This window comes from Culex pipiens, chromosome 1 (genome assembly GCF_016801865.2).
Source record: "Culex pipiens pallens isolate TS chromosome 1, TS_CPP_V2, whole genome shotgun sequence".
NCBI lineage: Eukaryota > Metazoa > Arthropoda > Insecta > Diptera > Culicidae > Culex > Culex pipiens.
In genome coordinates, this window is record NC_068937.1 from 136,461,068 (window position 1) to 136,484,758 (window position 23,691).

Sequence of the window (23,691 nt, forward strand, 5' to 3'; positions counted from 1 at the left end):
TTTTTTCACTAAAATACTTATTCATCGTGCAGTAGTTTTAGGAATGGTCGTTTAAGCTATGGGTTCCCCTATGTTTATAAGACATTTCCAAGTAAAACTCTTGAACTACTAGACAATTTTTGGATTTTTTTTAGTCGGATGAGATTTTAGTTTGCATTTTCCCTTCCTAACTGAGGAAAAGCTATAATCCTGCCCTAAATATGAACTATTCATAGAAAGCTCGTAGACCCATCAGGTTTCCCCAATTCAACCGATTTCACGCTAAAACGATCTCATTCCATTCTGTTTGTTGTCGATACTGCCACTTAAGTGATAATTATGTAACTTTAGACCGGATCTCAGTATTTTTCAAGCAGCAAATGTCCGGATATACTATGCGACCCCGTCTTTGGTCAGGCATTTGAAAGAACATTCCAAAGAGTTTAAATTTTAGAAGATCTGTCAACCTTATATAGAGATATAGGCCCTAAGTTAAAATTGTATTCTTTTTAATGCCGAATCTCAGTAATTTTGATTAAAATTATTTTCAGCTTTTCAAGAGAACCCATCATAAGGTAGGTGTTTAATGTACAATTTTTTTTTCAAGGAGTCGAAGATCTGGCAACCTTAACTCAAGATATAGCCACCTAAGTTACTATTTTCAAAACTTCAAAATTTCCTCAATTTCTAATCATTCAACTGTAAATCCAAACAGCATCATCGCTTACTAGATTCACCCCTCACAAACTCACCACCCCACACACAAACACACTCCCTCGCACTGTAAAAGGACCTTCCGAAATCCACCCAGCCTACTCTATCCAAACAAACCTTGCCGACGTCGTCCTGTGGTGGTCCTGCCGATCCTGTGGCGTCCGGCGAAGCGTCGCGACGCCTGCGCACCATTTGTTGATATCCTTGTTCGCGCGAATAAATCAATACAAAGCAAGCAAAAGAAATACCAAACTCAACGACCCAACAGGCAGGCTCTCCTGTTCGGTTCGGTCTTTCAGCCTTGTTGCCTAGTGTGAAGCTAGTAGTGGCAGAGGAAAGGCCCTGAAATTTGCCACCCCCTCCTGTGGAATCTGAGGTTTGTGAGTTAGTGGCTGCGGCGGGTTGACGGTCCGGTCAAGCTAATAAATCTTCGGGGTCTGGACGGACGGATTTAGAGGAGGTTTTTTAAACATGGATGTCGTGGAAAGAGCCGTTTTTGAACGATTTTGACGGAAGTGCATGGACGACGTGCGAAGTGCGCCATTGTAACGCAGCTTCCCTTGTGTGTGAGGGGGGTTCATCTCGATGAGAAAGAGAGTTCCAGAGGAAAAATGTATCGCAATTAGAAGCACAACATGGTGTCATTAGTTTGGAAGCTTAATCCTACACCGTTTGAAGGGGAGCGTTTTACGTACAAAAACTAAAATGGTGATTTTATGTAGTGAACAGAACCAACAAATATTGCACAAATAGCCCTAAATCAGCACGTTAGTATGCAAATCAGTGTTTATAGTGTGTGGGCGCCGAAGAAAAATCAACAATCATTTTGTGAACTAGAGCTGTCTTTTTGGAAAAGTGTATTGTGAACCCATCTCTAGGAAATTGATGTGCCTTTGGAACTTTTAAAGTGGTCCCTGCTATTCACCCCCCGGAGACAAAAAGCATAAACCAACACTCAAATCGTCCCCTCTACTCTACGTAAATATTGCCCCGATCCTGGTAGAATCAACATAAGATAACACACAACAATCCAAATCCGTACCGAAAAGGAACAACTTCTTTGCAAAAAACAAACGTGTAGCACTGTTTTAGAGGATAAAAGCAGCAACAATATTTATCACTTTGTGACATTCAGCTTCGTAGCGTGACTATTGTACATCTTTTAAAAGTAATCATCATATCAAAATCGATATCTCTGCTTCAAACAAAATATTATACACTAATGTGAGTATTGGAAAACTATTCTTTTGTATCATATATCAAATGACACGTCGCTTTTCCTACCTCTTTCCAGAATCATATCGACAATTTATATATACACAAACACAAATTTTATCCCACTCAACTGGTAGCAAAGAATATACTTCTATATACATAAATATTTCAACAAGCGTAGTGAAATACTAGTGACTAAACTAGAAAAAAAGGAAGAAGAGCAACACAGACAACCATCAACAAGTGGGCCAAAAACAAAGTTTTCTAACCAACAAAAAAAAAAAGAAACCGTAATCAAAGCAGGCAAGGACGAACAGCCATGAAGCGCCGCAACGACTACAAGGTGGCCATGGCCGAAAGCATGGAGCTGGAACCGCTCGGCGGCATGGACAGCAGCAAACCGTCCGAGAGCAAACGCAACGGGATTAACAAGTACGGTAAGTGAGGAGGAGAGGGAGTCATCGCGATGACCCTCGGCATTTGGAATGTTTGCAGAACAAAAAAAAAGTGAAATTTTACTGGAATTTTTAAAGTGTGCGAAACAAAAAGGGGGTTGGAGCCACCTCATACCACAATGTTGTCAACTTGGGTGTAGGGTGAAGGGTGCGATTTCGACTCACATATCCCATTTAATTTATTTGGGCAAAAAAAAAAAGGAAATTTATTTGTTGTTGACTATTTTATCATAAATCAATGTTTTTTTCCAAGAAATAAGATATATGACAATAGATTTTTCAGTAAGGCTAATGGGTCATTCTCCGCCAACTCACACAGCAGCTGCCACGACCTCTCTTCGATTTACGTGAATCTTTGTCCTACACTGAAAATACGCCACACTTTTTAGTCAAGTGCCCAAACACTTGAATGATTCAATAAAGCCACATCTTAGATCTAATTTGTTTGTGTTTGAATTTCAATCCAATCCATTATCAAATTCAAGTGTTTTAGCGATTGACTTTTTGGTATTTTTTGACACTTTATTTTCATTCGGGTGGATCAAACTTTTCAAGTGTTTTGCTCATGAATTTGCCCCACTGTGCTGAACTATTCAAAGTGATGAGGAATTGAAATTGAAATTGAACTTGTTTTGATTTGAAATGCAGTTTCGTGACAGCTTCGGCAGACTTTGCTTCGTTTCTCCATTTGTGTTTTGGCGGTCCGGTGTGTTCGTTTTTCGCAGGCTTGAATGACCGCGTGAGTTCGCTGCCGCCATGTTCCTGTCCAGTAAATTGCTTGCCCGGTTTGTGGATAGAGGTGCTTTTCCGCAGATTCAGCCACTTGGTGAGTGGGGAGAAAGATTTTTTTGTGGGGTTTTGTTTTGATTTTGGGATTTATTTTGTGTGATTTGCAGGAAGGATGCGATTGAGCTGCAGATGCCGTACCAGGAAGCGTTTGATTAAATTAAGGAAAACACCCGCCGGGCGCTGGAGAATCGGTGAGAAGCATTCGAAGATTCGAATGCATTCCACCCAGGGGCCAAGCAATGCGTCATTCGGATGGTCAAGGCACAGTTTGATTCGATGGAACCGACCGCGGTTCCGAATCAACAAGAAGATTCCCCGGGGGCCTCCATCTCCGCAGAAAGCGGTGGTGGCGAACAACCCGAACCTGACCAGGAGGACGATCCTGAGAGCAGGACAACCGGAAGAAGAGACAATTCAACAACAAAAAAAACAAATTTCCATTTTTGACAAGCAAAGTTGATAGAAAATAAAAGCTGTCAAATTAATTTTATGACGCAACTTCTTCTATTTTTAACAAACCGAAATCCTTTTCTATTTCACACAAACATGGATTGATTATAGAAGGAAACACCATTTAAAACCGATAGATATAATGTAGTTTTTCATGTGACACAACACATCAAATTCAAGTGTTGTGCTATTGAATTGACAGCATCTTAAGGTGCTCAAAATTCAAGTGTTTTGCGATTGATTTTTGAGTGCTCTGTACAGCAGGGCCAGATCATGTGTAGAACACTTCGTTAAGCTGTGTAAGTTTTGCTCAGTGTAAGGGGTATTTATGGTCCGTTCCTGATCGCGAATCCGAGGTTCATTTTTCGATATCTCATAACGGCGGGGCGGTACGACCCCTTTAAATTTTCTGGATTTTTACTAGGACGCGGTTTTTAGTGATTTGTAGCTCAAAACTGTAAGGTGATAGAAATTTGATGTATTTTTCATTAAAATAATAATTAAAATTAGTTTCAAAATCGCTGCCCATTTCCGTAACTCGACTTTCGCAATAGTGAGACATGTCATTGTGTGGGAAATTTTATGTTCTTATGGAATCTGCAATAGCCCAGAGAGGACATTTTTTCATATACAGTCCAGACTCGCAAATCCAAAGCCTCGATTATCCGAAGTTTCGATTATCCGAATGTTTGTATGGGACTACGGATAATCGAAACACGAACAAATTTTGTTTTTCGTATTCTTTTATTTTCTTCATTTGAGTCAAATTTGAATGGCTGATTTCCTATCAAATTAAAAAAATGCATCTTTTCAATAGTCCAACTCCGCCATTGTGGCCGCCATCTTGGATTACAAAATTCTAAATCTCTTCAGAGTAGTTCAAGGCAAGGCTGTATATCAAAGGTACTCGTCATCTTGCTTTGCATTAGTGTGAGTGCATGACTCCGTGCCACTAAAACCAAAACAATAACAAAAGAACAAAGGACCGTGCCAGGAAAACCAAAACATAAACAATGTCAATGTCAGTGGAGTGAGAGAGTCAGAGATAGCGATTTTGACAACCGCACTACTACACACTCAATCGCGAGTACCTTAGGTAGAAAGCCATGAGTTCAAGGGTCACAATTAAGCTCGACAATCAAAATGAGACAACGAAAAAAAATGTTTTTTTTTGTGATTCGATTATCCGAAGTGGATTTTTTCCAAGGCCTTTGGATAATCGAGTCTGGACTATATTTTTTTCTTCATTGTAAGATTGGTAGTAATGCAAAAATAATTCTAAAATAATTTTTTTAATAGAAATATGAAAAAACCAACCGGTCCAAAACAGGTCCCGTTCTCCGTTGCAAAAACAAACAACTCACAGTGTTTTTAACCGCTCGCAGTCACTTCATGCACTCATACATTATAAATGTCATGCTGCCGGAGAGAATCCGTCGTCCTATACAGAGGGGGTGAGGGTGGGGTGGTCTGCACTTTATCTATGAGCCGAGCATCAAAGCAGGCTCTGTGCTGTGGGGTGGTGGTTTTGGTGGTAGTGGTGGTCTGTGACCATGGAAACACCGCTGCTGCCGCTGTCGAAACGCCGGAAAATGATGAAAAATATAAAATAGGGGGAAAAGGAACGAAACGGACGGTCGAGGCTTGCTGCGATCCCGAAAGTCGGCATTTTCCGATGAATGTGAGAGAATGCAGGACTATTTTGAGGATATTTTCCCGTCTAGAGGATGGAAACGAAAATTGCATTACTCGAGGGGGCTTTCATCAATTAAATTCGCGCAAACAGGGAACATCCGGTCGCATTTTTTCTCGCAGAGCATAAAAGGTATTTTTATTCGACGCCTACTTCGAACCGTGCTGGTGGCACGGTGCTCTACAGAGAATGGGGTTAAGTAGACAGGAAGTGGCATCCTCTTCAGGCACCTGAAGTGGGATGTGTGCTTATGTCTGTGTGTTAAGTATAATTAATGTGATGGCTGTGGTGACACATTTTTTCACGATTTTCCACTTTTATGTGCCAGTCGTGTGTATATGTATTGTGTACAGGGAAACTCCCGGGAGTTTTCAAACAAATGGCTCTCAGAATGAGGATGGAAAGGTTAAGTGATGATGGTTGAAACCAGTTGGGATTTTAAAGAGCACGTTAAAAGAGATATAAAATAACTTTTGAATGTTTGGTCGATGCTTTCAAGGAAATCTTCCACATCGAACGTAACCTTAACAAACCCAACTACACGGAGAGACCGTGCCCAGAAATTTTAACAATTAAAATTGTTGATTTAACTTTCGTAAATTTTAACAAAAACGTACTTGTCACTGCACAGAAAAAAAAAGTTGAATTTTGGAATGTTGAAAATATGGTAGGTTGAATATTACCTCTTTATTTGTGTAATATTACATAAAAAATGTGTAAAAATGAGAACCTGATGAATGTTCATCAAAAACTGATGAAAATTCATCATTTTCTGGGGTAAAATTTATCATTTTGCCACAAAATCTGTCACCATTTCCTGATGAATATTACCATCATTTTTTTTTCTGTGTGCCAATTTTCAGTTAAATCAACCAAAATTCAGTATTGATTTAATAACTTGTATGTTGAAAATGCTAAAGGCAAAAAGCTAACAGATTTCCCGAACTCGAATGAACGTGCTCGACTGTTAGCTTTGGTTTTAGGAAAATCAAAAATGTTGTTGGTTGAATATAATTTACATTTGGTTGAATATTTAAAAGATAAACTTGGGTTTGTTTACGTCTGTCATTTGAAGTCAGGATTCGAACGAGAGTGGTCGATTTGTTGAGTTTGTGTTGTTAATTGTGAAGTGAGAGGATGTAAAAGGTGAAAATTACACTATTTAGTTGAAGTGGCAAATCAAAGTGTTGCAACTGGGGAGGTGGAATTGGTGAGTAGGTTTGTTGATGATTTCTTTGCAGGTGATATACTATGAAGAGCAAGAGGATGGCCTTCGCCATGAGGACCTCTGATGCGAGTGAGTTGAACACGTTATAAGAATGTTTGAAGGAAAGAGAGGGCAGAAGAAGGGAGATGCGGGCCAGCTCTTCACGGATAGAGCAGCCCGGGCAAATTTAACAAAATGTTGGTTAATCCAAGTAAGTATGGGTTTATTTGTGCACAATAATTTATCTAATGTGATTCTTATTAGAAAACTGATAAAACGGATAAAATCTTAATGAACCATTCTTTTTTTCAGAATCATCAATTATAAAATACATAGAAATGCGTACACATGACAACATAAAAAATAAAGATGAAGTAAAACATAAAAAAATAAAAATATATAAAAGAAGATAATTATTATCTTGAAAGTTTTGTTGCAATACGTGTGCTCAATAAACTGGTAAGTAAAACTCTAAATATTTTTTTCAGGAATCGGAGTACGTTGAATAAATTAAATCAAATGCAATGAAAGTTTGTTGCCAAAAGTAATTGTTAAATTAATGCAAGCTTGGTAAGTAGCATTATTGATATTTCTTCTTTCCTCATTATAATTACATTTATTTACGTTCCTTTTTTCAGTTTATAGCCAAAATTAAGAATTTTGTATTAAATTACTAATACATTTTACATGTCTATTTGCAGCAAACGGTTCACTTTAGTGAAAATTCTGTGTCCAACCACAAGAAAAATAACTAAACCTGAGACCATTGTAGATGATGATGACTTATCGGATGATTTCACAAAGATGGTAAGTGAATACAACACTTTATTTTAAACAACATAATTAAAATATAAGATTAAAACTTGGTGAATATTTTGCTCGGTTTCTATTTTTAAGGAGTTCACGAGAAATTAAACATCTTTTTTAAATATGTTTAACAAAATTTGTAATATGCTTTTTTAATTATTTTTTAGTTTAATGCAACGTATTTTTTTAAAACATTAATCAAACTTTATATGTTTTATAACAACAGTTAAAAAAAAGTTTTGTTTTGATGCTTTTTAACAGTAATTTAACAACTTCATGCAAAAAAAAAAAACATATTAGTACGAAACGTAAAATTTTTAGGAAGAATAAATGCGAATATAAAAACACTCAGCATTAATTTGTGAGGCACTATTACAAAATTTACTGCAAATTCAATAAAAATATTGCTAACAACTGCTAGTTATTGACTACATGTAAAAATATTTTTCTGTATTCAAGTAAGACATTAGTTAAAATATAGATAGAAATTCGTCCCACCCTGTATCGTTAGATAATTAAAGAAAATATAAAGCAACACTTACATAAATTATGCCTAATTAAGAAATGTTTTGTTATAAACCAAAAATAATTTGCTGCATGCAAAAATATTTCGGTTGATACAACGAAAAAAAATTGTTGAAAAATAGTTGAAAAATATGTCCCAGCCAGTTTTTAACAGAATATTCCACAATATTTCAGCTGAAAACAAGAAATTTTTAGTTAATTTTCTGAAAAAAAAAATTCTAGCAGTCGACTGCTAGAATTTTTTTCGGCCATTTAACCAACAAAAATGGCAATTCCAACAATTTTTTTAGTTAATTTTAGTTACTGGTGGTCAGCAATTTCGGGTTAACAAAATCAACAATCGATTGTTGAAAAAAAGCTGTGTAAAAAATTAACCCATACTTTTAGTTAAATTAACCAAGATTTTCTTAGATTTGCCCTGGCCGGTCTCTCCGTGTAGTCAAATCCAAGTAGGCGGCCTTAAAAGCCACCGTATCCACCAGCGATTTTTCGATGGTCCTTCACACAAAACAAGAATAATTTACACAGTCGAAAAATGAGATTGCCTCGAGATAAGGCACACTCCAAACAAACAAGGAAAAGTCGTTACCTTTTGCGTCACAATTTGAACCCATGTCGGTGGGTTTTTGTTAAATATGTTGCCCGTGTCACATTGGGAAAAAAATGATCCAAGGAAATTCACCTAGCAGAACTTAAAAAATAAATTTGTCATTTGAATATTGTATCAAACTTTTAGCAACTGGCGAACTTTTTCCGGAACTCAAGCTTTCAATTATTGACATACTTTTACAAGTTGTACAACATCCGTCAGTCATGCTTTTGCAACAAAGAAGCGAAACAACTAGGTGATAAACTTTCAAATGTGCACACGTACTCGCCGCACAAATACAAGATAATCCTTTCTTCTAGCAAACGATTGCCAGTCAAAAAAAAAAATGCATAAAATACATGTTCAAAGTACTTCTTCAAAAGGGGGCCACCATGTTATGCTCGTAAGCTTTTTATCACAGAGATGTAAAAGAAAGAAAAAAACGGCGAAAAACAATGTATACGACCTCCCTTCAAAAGCTCAATCCCTCACACACATATCATCGCCAACATCATCACTTCATCCGTATTAAAAGGCTCGACGATCATATTCTGAAATGGTTTCACACCAACAAAAAAGGAGAAAGGTGAAAGGTGGACCCCTCTTTGCTGCGAGGAAAAAAAAAATGGGAATAGTTGAAAAATATAATCCTGAAACGAGCCTACATTATCATCACCACCCTGGAAAGGGAGCTGCTACCCGAGAAGTTGTTCCTTCTATGTGTGTTTGGGGTGTTTGTGTGCACCTTTTGCCGATACGGGGTGTTGTGTTGAAAGCCGATAGGGGAAGGAAGTTAACCGTCAGCATCACCAACAACCACCCACCCACGCGGAAAGCGGCAGTGTCGTTCGGTGGAAAACAATTGGGGCACTGTAAAAAAAAATATGAAAATTTATGTTTGTTTAAACTTTTTTATCTTACTTTTTTGAGATCTTTAGTTAATTCTCTGATTCGAAAATACGTTTAAGCCAAAAATTAAGCTAGTTCTAGGTATAAACATATAAAAATGTTTCTGAAAAACTTAAAAGTTCATTTACTCTTTTTTGCAGAAAGATTTGTTCGAAAGTGTTTTTACATCATTTTTATCACGTTAGGCTGGTACAAATATTTTAAAAAGTAAAAAAAAATCTAATGATTTATTTAAAAATATTCTTTTTCAACTGACAAAGATCCCAATCATTTATTCTTATTTATCAACAATCTAAACAAAATTCAAGAACAGACCAAACACATTTCAAATTCAAAATACATAACGATTTACAATTATCTCTTTGCAATTTCCTTTTCATCGTGACTTTTATAAATGTCATACTGTTATCAGATTGATTGACTTCTGCACATGCAGCACATTTTTTTGATTAGCAAATGCTCGGATAGTTTATATCTCCTATGCACTTACTTGAACATGTCAACCATAATAAAGTGAAATTTGATAAGAATTGAACTCCAATTACTTATCTCTACCAAGCGTTTTGAATCGCAACAAAGTACTGATTTGCTAAGTAAGTTTTCGTTTTCGTATAAAAAACCTTGTTATGAGTAAAAAAATCATTGAATAAATATTGTTCAAATGAAAATAAAGATGCAATATTGAACCGAGTGGTATGTCCACGCATCCTTCCTCCTCTGTAGTTTCTAAGAAATGTGATCCGTTCACAGAATCGTCTCTGCGGTAAATTATTTATGTTGACAAGAAAGGTGCTTAGGTTAGAATTTAAAATAAAGGTCAAATTTAAACTTTTCACTGTGCCACCGCAACCACCCACGACCGCTCCAGTCAATCTTTTATTCTACTTCCATATCCGCGCGCGCTCGGCAGGATATCACAATAACTTGGTATAGGTTCGCTAGGACCAGGTTCTCCGGCCAAGAAGAACATCACCATAGAACAAAACTATAGCCACCACACAAGATTTTGCACCGGACATGCGCACCTCCGCACAGCTGTCAAAAAGTGACACTTACCAACACACCGATCGAATTCTCCCGTTCTATGGGAGATTTCGCGTACGTGTGTGCCGTTCTGTACGTGTGCACCGCGCGGCGACTAGTGTCTACTGCTGCCATCATTGCAGAACAAGTAACACACAACACTTGGCCGCGGTCGTCCCAATCATCCACACACACACACATTGCCTCCTGCCATCATTCCCGGATTTTCTCGCGTGGTTCCATTCCGGGGACCACTTCCGGGAGGTTCCTCCCGATATCTGCCGTAACGGATTTGAAGACGGTGTTCTTTCTAGTTTTAAGATTGTGATAGTGCGTACGTGCGACGGAAGTGAGTGCTTTTCGGATCCAGCCAACGGGAACCACTTTTTTCTCCTTCTTTTTCGTTCGAATCCTTCATCACACATCCTGAAAGACAGACTTTGCACGAACGGAATTACCCGGGACCGGTGGGCAGCAGCATCCCTACCCGGCTCATAGGCAAATCGAGTTTTCGAGGGGAAGAGAAGATAATCATATTTTCTTGCATGCTTTTATGCAATTAGTGGTGTAGCGGAAATTGCTTTAAAATCTAACTTTAGAGCGGAAAACTCCGGAGGGGGCCGACCATGGCGAACAAGTTGTGTTGGTGAATCTGTGAGCAAGAAAGTGGCATCAAGGACAACGTGGTTCCCGGATAGAAGAAAAAAAAAACGAACGAACGGGGAATTCCCCGGGGTCATAAAAATTTCAAATTAATGCGAATCTAAAATGGACGTCCATCAACAAACGTACGCAGCATAAGAAGAGCCAGAAGAAGAAGATGAAGGGCGGCCGAAGGGTGGTCGGAAAAGTCGCCCCTTCTTCCAACGGTGTGTGATGTGATGGTGTTGGTGTGAGCGAGAGCGAGAGAGAAAAAAAAGGGAGAGTGTGAGTGTTCGTCCTACGAGGAATCCTCGGCACAGCCGTCGCGACGCCCGCAGGGCAGGCAGAACATAGCAGGCTGGGTGGTTGAGGCTGGCAGAACAGCGCACATGTGTTTATCAACATTTCATGAGGTGCGAGACGTGCGACGCTCGGCAACAACAACAACAGCAACCACGGCGTCGACGTCGATTGGGGGTCCTTTTTCGGCCAGATTTGTGACCGGTGACGATTTATGGTGCGTGTTTTATGTGTGTGACTGGGCATTAAATTGATTGGCCTTCCGGTGGACCAACAACAGCACAGATTGACTAACATTATCCACGAAAGAAAAAAAAAAACGACACCGGAAGGGGGAGAGGAAGGTGGTGGAAGTGGTGGTGGTGGTAAAAGCTGGCCGGAAATCACCGCCAGCAGCAGGGGGGCCCCGTCAAAGTGTCTGTGGTTGGAAGCGGTGGCCCTGGCGGCAGTAAGATCTGGCGACGCGAACGGATCGGCATGACGGAGCCCGATTCCGACGATGTGGCGTTTCTCACAGGTGAATAAATAAATAATAGGAAGGCACGCACGCACGCACGAAATCACACGGATTGAATTTCACGAGGGTTTGGCGGGGTGTGAAATGTACATTTAAATTCAATCAATGCGAAATTGAGCAGTTTTCGCACACGGGAAAGAGGCAATCTATCGATTGGATGTGTGTGTAATATGATTAGAGATTTATTTACCTTTACGATGTCTTGCATAATTTATTTCTGGGAGGGGGGATAACTTTTTCGTATGCCATATGTGGGATCAATTATATACGGTAGCGGAATTAGTAATCTATCGAACTAATGACTAAAAGTTAAGTGGTCCATAAATGCAAATAAATCAAATACAAGTATAATACACCAATCAAAAATTTTATGAGAATATCAACCAATCAATTTGATTAATGGCCTTATTGCAAAATACTACAATGAAATAAGCAAAAATCATCAGTTAAGAGTACATAAAACGACTCTTCTATAAGTCATTTCTTTTTACTTTATTTTTACTTTTTTCTTTTTCCATTATTTTGCTGAAATGCATACTATATATAAAATTCAATTACTCATTTTCAATTTTTAAGCTTTTTACAATATTGAATTAGTTGAAAGGTATTGATGATTATATAACAATTGAAACATTAACTATGATTGTAATAGTGTATCATAAAAATAGCTTTGATTCACAAGGATCCATCCTTGATTGATCGATAGTTTGCTTTTTAACCGTTTATTTTCAGAGAGAATTTGCTACTATTAATTGAAATTTGAATGATTTAATGTAACAATATTTTATTGGTCATTAGTAAATCTATTAAATAATCAACGATTAAAAATATATATTATTTATACTATGAAAATGTTAAAAACAAAGTCCAACATAGGAGTACAAATTAACTTTATTAAAAAAGGTATAAATTATTTTTTAATTGCATTAACAACTAAAATTTCAAGCTAGCAAAGTTGTAAATGCCTATTTTCCCCCGTCAATTAAATTCGAATTCGTTTGACACTCACAAGTTTCATGCTGCCCTCGTTGCGAAGTATGTGCTGGGTTTTTCATATTTTGCCTACAAGGAAATGTTTAAACAGTTAAATCTTCATTCGTATTGCAATATAAATAAAACAATCTATTTACAGTACAAACATCAACAATTAGTTTAGCCATCTTCCACAAAGAACTGATTCTATCAACAAATTTAAGCCTTTCTATATTAAAAAAATCTGTTAAACTTGTGCATTATTTTTGTTTGATGATATTTTTTTCACGTGCAGTCGTAACTCGATTAATCTACACGTTCAAAAACTGTGCCTCAGAAAATTTAAATTTCAAAATTCTCAGAATTTTTCAAAATTATGGCAGCAAATATTGAAAAAAAAGGGGGTGGGGTAACAGATTCTCAAAAAAGTGTCCACGTGGTTTATGGACGGTTCCGTACTAATTTTTCTACACATTAATTTAAATATATAATTTTTTGTATTCAATGTTATAGAACGATAAATAGTGTGTATATATATATTTCTCATTTTTTTTTTTTTTTTGCTATATTTTCTTTCGAAGAGTTTAATTTTGAGGGATTTTGATCATCCCGAGAAACGGGAACATATTTTTTTAAAATTCCGGAGGCCGGAAAAAATAAACCAACTCAAAACTTTTGTATTATTTTTCATTTAAAATTATTTTTACACTAAAATCCCAAATAAAGGCGATTATCAGCCTAAATTTCTGTAGAACCCATTCATAAACCACGTGGACACCACCAAAGGGGGAGAAAAAAATGAGGCAGACATAAGCGTTTTACAATGTATTCTAAAGAGTTTTAATCAATTTCGTAGTAACTTTTCAAAAGGGCGAAACCAACAGTTTATCCCACTTGCTCAAGTGACAGTTCAGGTTGAGTAGGAGTTGGATAGGCTGCTTTTATGAATCCAACTGAAAATTTGAATGTTTTGCAATAATATTTAGTTTGTCTCTTCGAATGGAACTTGAAATTAAATTGCAAATTGCATTTGCCATATCTAAGGTATAGAATTTGTTACAATGATTTGCTCATTTAAGATCGCAGAAAAATAATTAATATTCCTCTAAAACAAATTAATCGCTTAAACAAAACAAAACAAATGTAACATTAATTTAATTTGAATGAAAAAGTTTTTTCGAGTTAGATATAATTTGCTTGAAATGTGTTGTTCCAAAACCATTATTTCGAGTTATTCAAATTCGTACCAGAAAATCATACACTTTTATATCTAACTGTTTCGCAATCTTATTGGAATTTAATGTTTGATCTAGACAACATACTCTCTCCATGCTACGGTACTAGAATCGAAGAAACCTTTCCCAGCCATCACACACATCAGTAAAGAAAGATATGTTTGGCGAAATGCAACCTAAGCTAAAGCAGTGATTGAGAGAGCTCCCACACCACAAAACACCAAATCATAATAACATAATCTCAATTGTGTTGGTTTAAAAGGTCTCTCGACATACGCACGCAGGCAAGCGGAGAATTCGTTCCATTCTTTTTCAAGCTCTCTTCCATTCAAAGGGATCGTGCAACATGCTTCTTCGAACAAAACGAGAGGGCTCTTCTAAGAACTTCAGGCCAGGTCGTCGACGGAGGCAATGTGAAGAGATGCCGTTTCTTTGACCCATCTTTCCCATTGTGTTTTATGTTTTTGGAAGGAATAATATTTGAAATTTGTCTGAAAATCAATAGTTTTTGTTGAAGACTTTTATTAATAACAATATTATTAAAGCTTTTTTTTACAAAAAAGAACTTTATATGAAATTTAAAATTTCATGGAAAGACTATTCCAAGAAGGTGGATTAGGTTAGCTTTTTTTAGGATCACCGTCATCCCATTCCCGTCAATGGTGGTATTAGTACGAGAGGAACCTGTTTTTGGGTTCTGGCCTAAAACGCAATGCCTATCTGTATACAGACAGGTCGGTCATCATCGTACGGTTTGTTTAGGTCGCATTCTTCGTCTTCTTCGGTAGAGTTTCTATGCTGCTGCTGTGTGAGCATAAGAGAAGGCTTGACATAGATCAGTCCAAAAATACTGTGAGAAAGTTCAGTGCCATGTTGTAGGAGGAGGCGGAGATCGACGATCTTGTAATTTATTTATTCTATACTTAAGTTTTGTGCAACTCACGTCCGCAATGGATCGAGATGCAATTTTGCGCGAACTGCATCGTGAGCGGATTGCACGTTCCAAGCGGAAAAGAACGAAGCCCGCCGGGGCTCAGCTCAACTCGTACCACATGGAAGAGCGCGAGAAGAGTTCGCGGAGGGCTTCGACCAAGAAGTTGATCACCTATGTGGAGTTGGCGAGCCCGCGATCGTTTCGATCGAGATTTGGTTTGTTTTATTTGCATTGATGATTTTTTTTAAGAATATTAAGGATTAACTAAAGGGAATTGATAATAACAAAATCAAAAGTAATATTTAAAATCTATAGGAACTAACTCTTTAAATCTTCTTTCCTAGGTGGTGACAGTACAAGTGGCCGACCAGGCCGGGAAGGCGTTGCCGTTTGTTCACAAAAGCGCGCACTATGCGTGACGGCGATCGTGCTGGGAACACTGCTAGGTGAGATCACCCAAATATACCCTTTAAGAAGAGATACTAATCAAATCCCATTTCAGCCACCGCCCTGGTGATAGCGTACGCCGGTCCCCAGACGGTATGTCCGTGCGCGGGCAAGATCCCCCCGGGATACATCCAGGAGGGGTACAACGATACGGAACCCTTCCAGCCAATCGCGAGCAATGGCCAGCCGTTCCCGTGGCTGCTGCCAACGCTGCCGAACAATGTGCGACCCTACCGGTACTCGTTGACGATTCACCCCAATCTGACTACGCTCGATGTGAAAGGTTTGGAACAAGATCAAGTTGTTTGGTGTTATTTACTAAAATGATTTCACATTTTCAGGACAAGTCACGGTCGAGTTCCACGTGGAAAAGGAGACTAACTTCATCGTGATACACGCACAGGATCTCAACATCACGGAGAAGGTAACCAAATGAACTTATTTTATTGCTACTTCAACTAACGCCTTCTTTAAAAAACAGGCACTGGTCGGACCCAAGGGCTACGCGCTGAAGATCCTCCGGATACTGGAGTACACGCCCCGGCAGCAGCTGTACATCGAGTTGCGGGACAAGCTACGCAAGAAAGCAAATTACACGCTCAGTATTCGGTGGTACTCGAAGATGATCACCGATCCGGACGGCTTCTTCGTGGACCAGTTCGAAACGGAGCATGACGTTAAGAAGTAAGAGTTCCTAGGTACGATCGTTGAAGGGTTTCCTAAAATTGCAATTCTTCACAGAATCCTGGCCGCTACGATCCTGCGACCGGGCAGTGCCCGCAAGGCATTCCCATGCTTCGACGAGCCACACCTGAGGGCGTCGTTCCGGATATCGCTGTTCCGCGATCGCTTCCACATCGGGCTGTCCAACTCGATCGTTCAGGACACGGACGACGTCGGGTTCTACATGGGAACGGGACTGGTAAGTTAAACTCTTTGTAAGCAAAAATGTTTGATCTACAATCCGACCCCTTCCAGCTGCGAGACGACTTTGCCGAGACACCGCCACTGCCGCCGGATTCGATCTCGTGGGTGATCAGCGACTTCAAGCGCCAGCTGCTCGACCCATCGCCGATCTACCAGACCGTGAACGTGTCCAAGGACGCCCGCAAGCCACTGCTGGAGCCGACGAAGCAGCCAGCCAAACTGACCAAGGCGGAGAAGAAGCCGTTCCGCAACCTTACTGCCGTTCTACTGTCGAAGAATCTCTTCAAACTGACAAACAATCAACCACCTAGCAAGCCATCCGCCAACGAGTCCAGTACGGTCGTGCCCATGGCCGAGAACATTATTCAGGGAAATCACACCAATCAAGGCGCGGGAAGCGATAGCAATCATACGAGTGCGGCCGACGCCTTGGAGATCAAGACCGCTCCGGCGTATTCGTTCTACGCACCCAAGTCGTACGTAGACAAGGGTAGCTTCGTCCTGCACACATCACGAGACATCCTGGAGTACCTGCAACAGTGGCTGGGAGTTGCTTATCCCCTCTCCAAGCTAGACTTTATCGCGCTACCAACACTAGACGAAGATCTGACGAGTTCGCTGGGACTGATCGTGTGCCGAACGTCCTTCCTCAGCTCTCCGGAGAATGTCTCCACCAAGGAGTACCACATGTCCGTGGTGAAGATTTCCGAGGGCATCGTCAAGCAGTACTTTGGCGGACTGATCTCGCCAAAAGCGTGGAAACACTCCTGGCTTTGGGAAGGTATCATCCAATATCTAAGTCGGTTCATCCTAACCCCAATTCGACCTCTCTGGCCAATGAACGAACTCTTCCTGATCGAAACGACCACCCGAGCGTTGGACATGGACGCCCTGCAAGGTTGGGAGAGCATCTACACCGGAACGACCGACACCGGAGACAACGATCCGTTCTACATCGACAAATCTGCGTCGATGCTGGCCATGCTGCAGTCGGCCGTCGGAGAGTCCAACTTCCGTCAGTGCTTAGGTAAATTCCTGAAGACGTTCAAGTACCAGACGGCGGAACCGGCCGACCTGTGGATCCTCTGTTCCAAGCAGGTCAACTACAGTAAAAACGTCAAAGAAATGATGAACTTCTGGACGCATCTGGCGGGCTTCCCGTTGGTCAACGTGACCCGCACCGGAGACGAACTCCACATCAGCCAGGTACCGTTCGCACCCGCTGAGTTCCTCGCGATCAACGACGATCCCAGCCTGGACGAAAACGACCCGTTGGCGACGTTTGGGGATGGTTCCACCACAACCAGTACGACCACGACCATTGCGCCAACCGTGGCCAGCAAGGACAAGCGACGCACCCGGTGGGTCTTCCCGATCAGCTACGTAACCAGCAACAGCGATCAACTGCCGGACACAATCTGGATGAACACCACGGAAAGTAAGTTCAAGCGATCACTAAGGTGAAATCCCCAACTGATCATTTCTTTTCAGCTAAAGTAACGCTCAATCACTCGCCCAAGTGGATCAAGCTGAACCACGAGCAAACCGGATACTTCCGGGTGCTGTACGACGAGGACAACTGGGGCAAGCTGGTCGAGCAGATGCTGATCAACCATCACGTCTTCAGCACGCAGGATCGCGTCGGTCTCGTGTCGGACATCTTTACGCTGTGCCACGCGAATCTGCTGTCCTGCGACTATGCCATGGATTTGATCGCGTACTTCCCCAAGGAACAGGACTGGGGACCGGTGCTGGTAGGATTCAAACACCTCGAAAAGTGGCGCAAGATTCTCAAGTACTCCGAGTGCTACCTGGTACTCGCGGAGTACATCCGCCAGAACCTCGCCAAGTCGATCCTGGAGCTGACGTGGAACGATACCGGCAAGGAGGAGATCAAACTGCTTCGCCCGACGGTCCTGCTGAACGCGGTCCTCTGGGAGGAACCGGACGCCATCAAGAACGCCAAGGAGCTGATGAACGATCAAGGCAGCATCCCGCCAAACCTACGCTCGGTGGCCTACATCGGATCGGTCCTGTCCGGCGAGATTCGCTACTGGCAGGACTGCTGGTCGCTGTACACCAAGTTGCGCGCCGAAAAGGACGTCGGCTCGGAGGAACGGATGGAGCTGCTGCGCGCGCTCGGCGTCACCAAGGACGCCTGGCTGCAGAACCGGCTGCTGTCGCACGTCATCACACTGCCCGTCACCGAAGTGGTCCAGGTGCTGCAGACGATCGCCGGAACGCCAACGGGCGGCGCCATGGCTTGTCGCTTTCTGCAGGCCAAGTGGCTCGACTTCCAGTCCAAGCTGGGCAGGGGAAGCGTCAACTTTGCTCGTGTGATATCGGCCATCACGCAGTACGGGTCGACCAAGTTTGACTACGATGAGGTAGGTCAATAACATTATAAAAGTTTGATATTTGAAAATGTATATAAAAATTCTCCAATTTAGAAATTCAAAAATTCAGAAATTACAAAATTACGAAATTCTGAAAATCTAAAATTCAGAAATTAAAAAATTAAAAAGTTAAGATTAAAAAAAAACTAAAATTCTGCAATTATTTTTCTTGAAAACGTCAAAGGTTACGTCCTATTGAAAAATTATCGTAGAATTCTAAAACCCCTTTTCTCATTTCTGATATTTCTGAATGACAAAAGTGACCAAAATAACAAAAAATGCAAAAAAAAAAAAAAATAAAAATGCCAAAAATTACCAAGATAACTTAAATTACAAAAAGCCCAAAATGACCATAATGACCAAGATGATTAAAATGATCAAAATGACAAAAATGACCAACATGACAAAAATGACCAACATGACCAACATTTCCCAAATTACCAAAATGTCAATAAGGACAAAAATGACCAAAATGACAAAAATTACCAAAACGACAAAAATTACAAAAATTACCAATATGACCGAAATGACCGAAATGACCAAAATTACCAAAATTACCAAAATGATAAAAATGAAAAATAAAAATAATGACCTAACTGACCGAAATTACCGAAATGACCAACATGATCAAAATGGCAAAAATGACCAAAATGACCAACATGACCAAAATGACCAACATGACCAAAATGACCAACATGACCAAAATGACCAACATGACCAAAATGACCAACATGACCAAAATGACCAAAATTACAAAATTTACCAAAATGATAAAAATTACAAAAATGACAAAAATTATCAACATGACCAAAATGACCAAATTGACAAAAATGACCAACATGACAAAAATGACCAAAACGACTAACATGACCATCATGACCAAAATGACAAAAAATACCAAAATGATATAAATTACAAAAACATGATAAAAATAAAAAAAAAACAAAAAATGAAAAAAAAAAAAATAAATTGACCAAAATTATCCAAATGACCAACATGACCAAAATGACCAAAATGACAAAAATTACCAAACTACAACCAAAAATACAAAAATACCAAAAATGACCAAAATGCAAAAAAAATACCAAAATTACCAAAATGATAAAAATAACAAAAATGACCAAAATGACCAAAATGACCAAAATGACCTAAACGACCAAAACGACCAAAATGACCACAATTACCAAAATTACCAAAATGAAAAAAAAAAAAACAAAAATGAACAAAATTACCGAAATGGCCAAAATGACCGAAATGACCAAAGTGACCAAAATTACCAACATGACCAAAATGATAAAAATGACCAAAATGACCAATATGACCGAAATGACCAAAATGACCAACATGACCAACATGACCAACATGACCAAAATTACAAAAATTACCAAAATGATAAAAATTACAAAAATGACAAAAATTATCAACATGACCAAAATGACCAAATTGAAAAAAAAATGACCAAAACGACCAACATAAACATCATGACCAAAATGACAAAAAATACCAAAATGATAAAAATTACAAAAATGTAGACCAACATGATAAAAAAAAAAAAAAAATGAAAAAAAAAACAAAATGACCAAAATTACCCAAATGACCAACATGACCAAAATGACCAAAATGACAAAAATTACTAAAATACAACCAAAAATACAAAAATACCAAAAATGACCAAAATGACCAAAATGCAAAAAAATACCAAAATTCCCAAAATTGCCAAAATGATAAAAATAACAAATGATCAAAATGACCGAAATTACTGAAATGACCAAAATGACAAAAATTACTAAAATGACCAAAACGACCAAAATGACCACAATTACCAAAATTACCAAAATGATAAAAATACAAAAATGAACAAAATTACCGAAATGGCCAAAATGACTAACATGACCAAATGGTTTAAATGACAAAAATGACCGAAATGACCAAAATGATCAAAATGACCAAAATTACCAAAATTACCAAAATTACAAAAATTACCAAAATTACCAAAATTACCAACATGACCAAAATGACAAAAATTACTAAAATGACCAGAACGACCAAAACGATAAAAATGACCAAAATGACCGAAATGGCCAAAATGACTAACATGACCAAAATGATTTAAATGACAAAAACGACCTAAATGGCCCAAATTAACAAAATGACCAAAATGATAAAAATGACCAAAATGAAAAAATGACCAAAATTACCAACATGACCAATATGACCGAAATGACCAAAATAACCAAAATTACCAGAATGACCAACATGACCAAAATGACGAAAATTACCAAAATGACCAAAATGACCAAAATGACCAAAATGACAAAAATGACAAAAAATACTAAAATGACCAAAACTACCAAAACGACCAAAATGACCAAAATTTCCAAAATGATAAAAAATACTAAAATGACCGAAATTACCAAAATTACCAAAATTACCAACATGACCAAAATGACAAAAATGACCAAAATGACCAAAATGACCAAAATGACAAAAATGACCAATATGACCAATATGACCGAAATGACCAAAATGACCAAAATGACCGAAATGACCAAAATGACCAAAATGACCAAAATGACAAAAATTACTAAAATGATAAATATGACAAAAATGACCAAAATGACCAACATGACCAAAATGACAAAAATGACCAATATGACCAATATGACAGAAATTACCAAAATGACTAGAATGACCAAAATGACCAAAATGACCAAAATGACCAAAATGACCAAAATGACAAAAATGACCAAAATGACCAAAAGTGACCAAAATAACTAAAAATTACCAAAGTTTATAAAATTTACAAATGGCATATTTTTCGTGTTATTTTCATAAAAATTTAATTATAAAGCTTACATAGGGACAAACTTAATGAGTAATTCTCAATTTCCCACCTCACTTCCAGCTCAAATCCCTGGTCGAGCGCTTCGGCGACGGTCCCGGCATGAAGACGCTCAACATGACGCTGAGCATGGTGGCGGCGAACGTCGAGTGGGTCAGCCGGTCGCAGACGTCCATCTTCAACTGGATCGAGCAAAAGTACCACTTTTGATCGGAGGCTGAGGAGCACGACGGCACAAATCACCGGCGGAAACGGGAGGAATTTTAAAGACAAAATGACGACGTAATAAGGAAACCAAAAAAAAAAAAAAAAAACACGCAGCAGCAACAACATCTATTTTTTAGTTTTTCTTTTTCGAAAACTTTAGAACCGATCGACGACGAGCAGACGTTACTTACACACACACACACGTACACATTTAAAACATTCTAGCAAACAAGTGAGCATAAATGTGATTAGGAGTGAGTGCGAAAATTTTGGGTGGACGCGTGAAAGGGTAACTTTAGGTGAAAAAGGTGAAAATCAGAATGCATTTATTGGTAGTACAATCTCTGGTAGATGAATTTTTAATCTTATTATTAACTGGAACGACTCTTCCAACTGACAGAAAAAAAGAAAAAAAAAAGATCAGAATACTGCGTGTAAACTGCTGTAAATGTTTCACTGTATAATTTAGTGTATAGAGAGAAAGTATATCGCGCCGGACAAAACAAAATCGCTGTTCATTATTCCATCAACACCTAGTTCCGTTGTGTATTCAATCGACGAAAGCTTCTGACTTAAAGCAAGAAAGGACTGATTTGTATCATATAGGAGAGCAAACAAAAAAAAGTGTACTATCAATACTGAGTAGGTGTGTCGAAAGCCATATTCTTCGAGTAAAGAACAAACAAACAAAAAAGTCCAACCTAAATTAATGGCAGTCGTTAGATTAATTACGGTGTATTATATAGTTTATTTCGCGCAAAGCGAGTCACAGACAAGTGGACGGGATAGTTCTGCGCACCTTCCCCCGTCAGTTAACATCCCTCCTCTATCGAAAAGTGCGCGACGACGTCGCCGTCCACTTGTCTGTGGCACGCAACCAAAAATAAAATGGATTTGACACGAATACAAAAAAAACTCATTTTCTTCTCTCGCGTCCCTTCGTTCCGAACGGGCTGATAGATTTGACAAGCTGTGGATACTCCGTAAATGGCGGCAGAATAGCATTAAATAAGTAAATTTGTTTGGTTAATGATCGCGCCGATGTGTACATATAGAAGAGTATATAAAAGCAAGGATAAGAAGTAAGACAAAAAATCGCTCGCCATCCCCCACTTAAATAATGATTTCCTACTTATTAAAATAAAACAAAAGAAGAGAACCTTTAAATCAAGACACGTGAGATGGACAACCTTAGGAAAAATATAAAAAACTCGATGGACAAGTGTGTGATACAATTTGCGGCTACTCGCCAAAAAACGAGTTAGTCAACTTTAATCAGTATTAAAACAAAAAAAAGAACAGCAAGCTAATAAATAAAGATTGTCTGCCCTCCGTCCAAGGAGGCGCAGAGATGAAAGAAAAAAAAAACGCGTTTCTTGAAATATATTTACGTTACAGAAATTTAAAGTTACCAAGAGGAGATTAACTTTACGTGACAAAGCCATGCTTAGAGAGAATCCCTGCAACAACAAAAAAATAGGGTGGCGCATCATTAAACTTTGTTGTTTCTCACTCTTTTCCTCTCTGCCCTCTAAACGCTCTAGAACTCTAGAAATGGAATCGTTCTCCAGACAGTGCAACAAAAACAAAACAAAAAAATGGAATCATTCTCGCAATATCTGTAATAGACTTTTTACAAACTCTTAAATGCTCATTAAATCCTGTGTAGCAATATCTATACATACTACGTTTCAAAGTAAAACAAGGAAATACACAAACACATATTAAAGCAAAACACTTAGTTCTAATGAATACGCTTATTAAACATTTAACACAAACTCACACCCAGCATACTCTCAACAACCAAAAGAGGAAGACGGTATTTTCAAATGTTCGGTTCGCCCTCCCCAAGAATAAATTCCGCAAATCATTGTATTCCAGCGAAATATTTAACCACCAACAACCACAGCGTGTGTG

At 38.9% G+C, this 23,691-nt stretch overlaps 1 protein-coding gene and 1 long non-coding RNA gene across 3 annotated transcripts; both read left to right on the forward strand.

Moving 5' to 3' along the window:
* The first annotated feature begins 973 nt into the window (after positions 1–973).
* LOC120420750 (endoplasmic reticulum aminopeptidase 2) lies at positions 974–22,468 on the forward strand. 2 transcript variants are annotated; one of them, XM_039583850.2, is made up of 10 exons: positions 974–1,917; positions 1,988–2,345; positions 15,300–15,401; positions 15,458–15,685; positions 15,744–15,826; positions 15,884–16,086; positions 16,144–16,324; positions 16,381–17,767; positions 17,821–18,716; positions 21,631–22,468. In XM_039583850.2, the coding sequence occupies exons 2-10, from the start codon at positions 2,228–2,230 to the stop codon at positions 21,775–21,777; spliced, it is 3,345 nt and encodes a 1,114-aa protein (XP_039439784.1). In that variant the 5' UTR covers positions 974–1,917; positions 1,988–2,227; the 3' UTR covers positions 21,778–22,468. The 2 variants fall into 2 exon arrangements, with proteins under 2 accessions (XP_039439784.1, XP_039439785.1); XM_039583851.2 differs by lacking the exons at positions 974–1,917; positions 1,988–2,345 and adding an exon at positions 10,484–11,814.
* On the forward strand, positions 6,189–7,900 carry LOC128092370 (uncharacterized). The gene is made up of 2 exons (XR_008211696.1): positions 6,189–6,713; positions 6,815–7,900. It is a non-coding gene; the product is annotated as an uncharacterized LOC128092370 (long non-coding RNA).
* Positions 22,469–23,691: the final 1,223 nt, after the last annotated feature.